The sequence below is a fragment of the Arachis duranensis genome, chromosome 3, assembly GCF_000817695.3.
Source record: "Arachis duranensis cultivar V14167 chromosome 3, aradu.V14167.gnm2.J7QH, whole genome shotgun sequence".
NCBI lineage: Eukaryota > Viridiplantae > Streptophyta > Magnoliopsida > Fabales > Fabaceae > Arachis > Arachis duranensis.
Genome location: NC_029774.3, coordinates 78,748,557 through 78,750,636, shown reverse-complemented (window position 1 = coordinate 78,750,636; position 2,080 = coordinate 78,748,557). Strand labels below are relative to the sequence as shown.

Sequence of the window (2,080 nt, the reverse complement as noted above, 5' to 3'; positions counted from 1 at the left end):
ACGCGTATGCGTGGCTTAGCTTGTGCACTAGGCACCTTTCCTGCACATTTCTAGCGTAACTCTTTGGTCATTTTTGTCAATATTGTGCACCTACACATGACGCGTGCGTGTGATAGATGCTTGGGCGTCATATGCATTTTTTTAAATGTAAAAATATAGAAAAGTAAAGGTAAAATGCAGAACTGGAAATTAACACTAATATGAATAAAATGAAACTAATAAAAAGGGAAGATCATATCATTGTGGGTTCTCTCCCACCAAGCAATTTTGTTTAACGTCCTTAAGTTGGACGGTTCATAAGCTCAGTCCTCTTCCTGTGCTGGATCCTTCAAAAGGAAGATCTCTAGCTCCTTGTTGTTCTTCATCTTCACACCATGATACAGCTTCAAGCGATGTCCATTTACTTTGAAGAAGGTAGGGCTTAAGGGGTGATTCAGGTGGACAATGCCATACAGTTCCACCTTCTCTACCATGTAAGGTCTATCCCACCTTGACCGCAGCTTGCCTGGCATTAACCTCAGCCTTGAGTTATAGAGAAGGACTTGATCCCCAGCTCTAAACTCTCTTCGCTTGATGTTCTTGTCATGCACTGCCTTCACCTTTTCCTTGTAAAGCCTTGAGTTTTTATATGCTTCTAGTCAAAGGCACTCTAGTTCCTGTAGTTGCAGCTTCCTTTCAATTCTGGCTCTTCCCAATCCTGAGTTGTATTCCTTCATAACCTAGTAAGCTTTGTGTTCCACCTCAACCGGAAGATGACCAGCCTTTCCGTAGACTAGGCGGAACGGACTCATGCCGATGGGTGTCTTATACGAAGTAAGATAAGCCCATAGCACATCTGCAATTCTAATACTCCAATCCTTTCGATGAGGCTTCACGATCTTCTCTAGTATGCACTTGATCTCCTTATTAGACACCTCAGCTTGACCATTGGTTTGGGGATGATAAGTCGTCACCACCTTGTGAATGATTCCATGTTTCTTCAGTAAACCTGTCATTCTTCTGTTACAAAAATGAGAGCCTTGACTACTCACGATTTCTCGTGGTCATCCAAAGTGACAAATAATATTATTCCTAACAAAAGAAATACAACGTTAGCATCAAGATGTACGGGTTGGAATTGCTTCCACCCATTTAGAAACATAATCAACAGCTAACAAGATGTACAAGAAACCATTCGAGTTTGGAAATGGACCCATGAAGTTAATACCCAAACATAAAAAATTTCACAAAACAATATAAGTTGTTGGGGCATCTCATCCCTCTTGGATATATTTCCAAACCTTTGGCATTGGTGGTAAGAGTCATAGAAAACAGTAGCATCCTTAAAAAGTGTGGGCCACCAAAATCCGCAGTCTAATTTTTTTTTAGAAGTTCTTTGAGGGCCAAAATGTCCACCACTCTTAAAAGAGTGGCAAGCCTCTAAAATTGACTGAATTTCAGATTGTGGCACACACCATCTAATTATTTAGTCAGCACCACATCTCCATAAATATAGGTCATCCCATATGTAATACTTGGACTTGCTTTTAAACTTGTCCTTCTGATGCTTAGTAAAATTAGGAGGAAAGGTACGACTAACCAAATAATTAGCTATAGGTGCATACCAAGGAACCACCTCGGATATTGCTTGCAAGCTATCAAGTGGAAATGCATCATTAATAGGAGTGGAGTCACTTTTAATATGTTCAAGGCGACTCTAGTGGTCCGCCACTAAATTTTGGGAACCACTCTTATCTTTGATCTCTAAATCAAACTCTTGCAACAACAATATCCAACGGATTAACCTTGGTTTTGACTCTTTCTTAGCTAACATATATTTCAAGGCCGCATAATTTGAATATACTACCACCTTAGTTCCAAGTAAATAAGCTCGGAATTTATCCAGAGTATAAACAATAGCTAACAGTTCTTTTTCAATGGTAGTGTAATTAGACTGGGCACTATCTAAAGCTTTAGAAGCATAAGCAATAATATATAGGTCCTTACCTTCGCGTTGAGCCACCGCCGCTCCTACCGCATAGTTTGATGCGTCGCACATGATCTCGAACGACCTACTCCAGTCAGGCCCTCTCACAATAGG

The 2,080-nt window shown here is 40.4% G+C and overlaps 1 protein-coding gene across 1 annotated transcript; it reads right to left on the bottom strand.

Moving 5' to 3' along the window:
• Nucleotides 1–302: 302 nt before the first annotated feature.
• LOC107479616 (uncharacterized) lies at nt 303–995 on the bottom strand. Its single transcript, XM_016099740.1, has 2 exons — nt 741–995; nt 303–605 (listed from the first exon to the last, which is right to left on the bottom strand). Exons 1-2 carry the CDS (start codon nt 993–995, stop codon nt 303–305), a joined length of 558 nt encoding a protein of 185 aa, XP_015955226.1.
• Between the last annotated feature and the right edge of the window lie 1,085 nt (nt 996–2,080).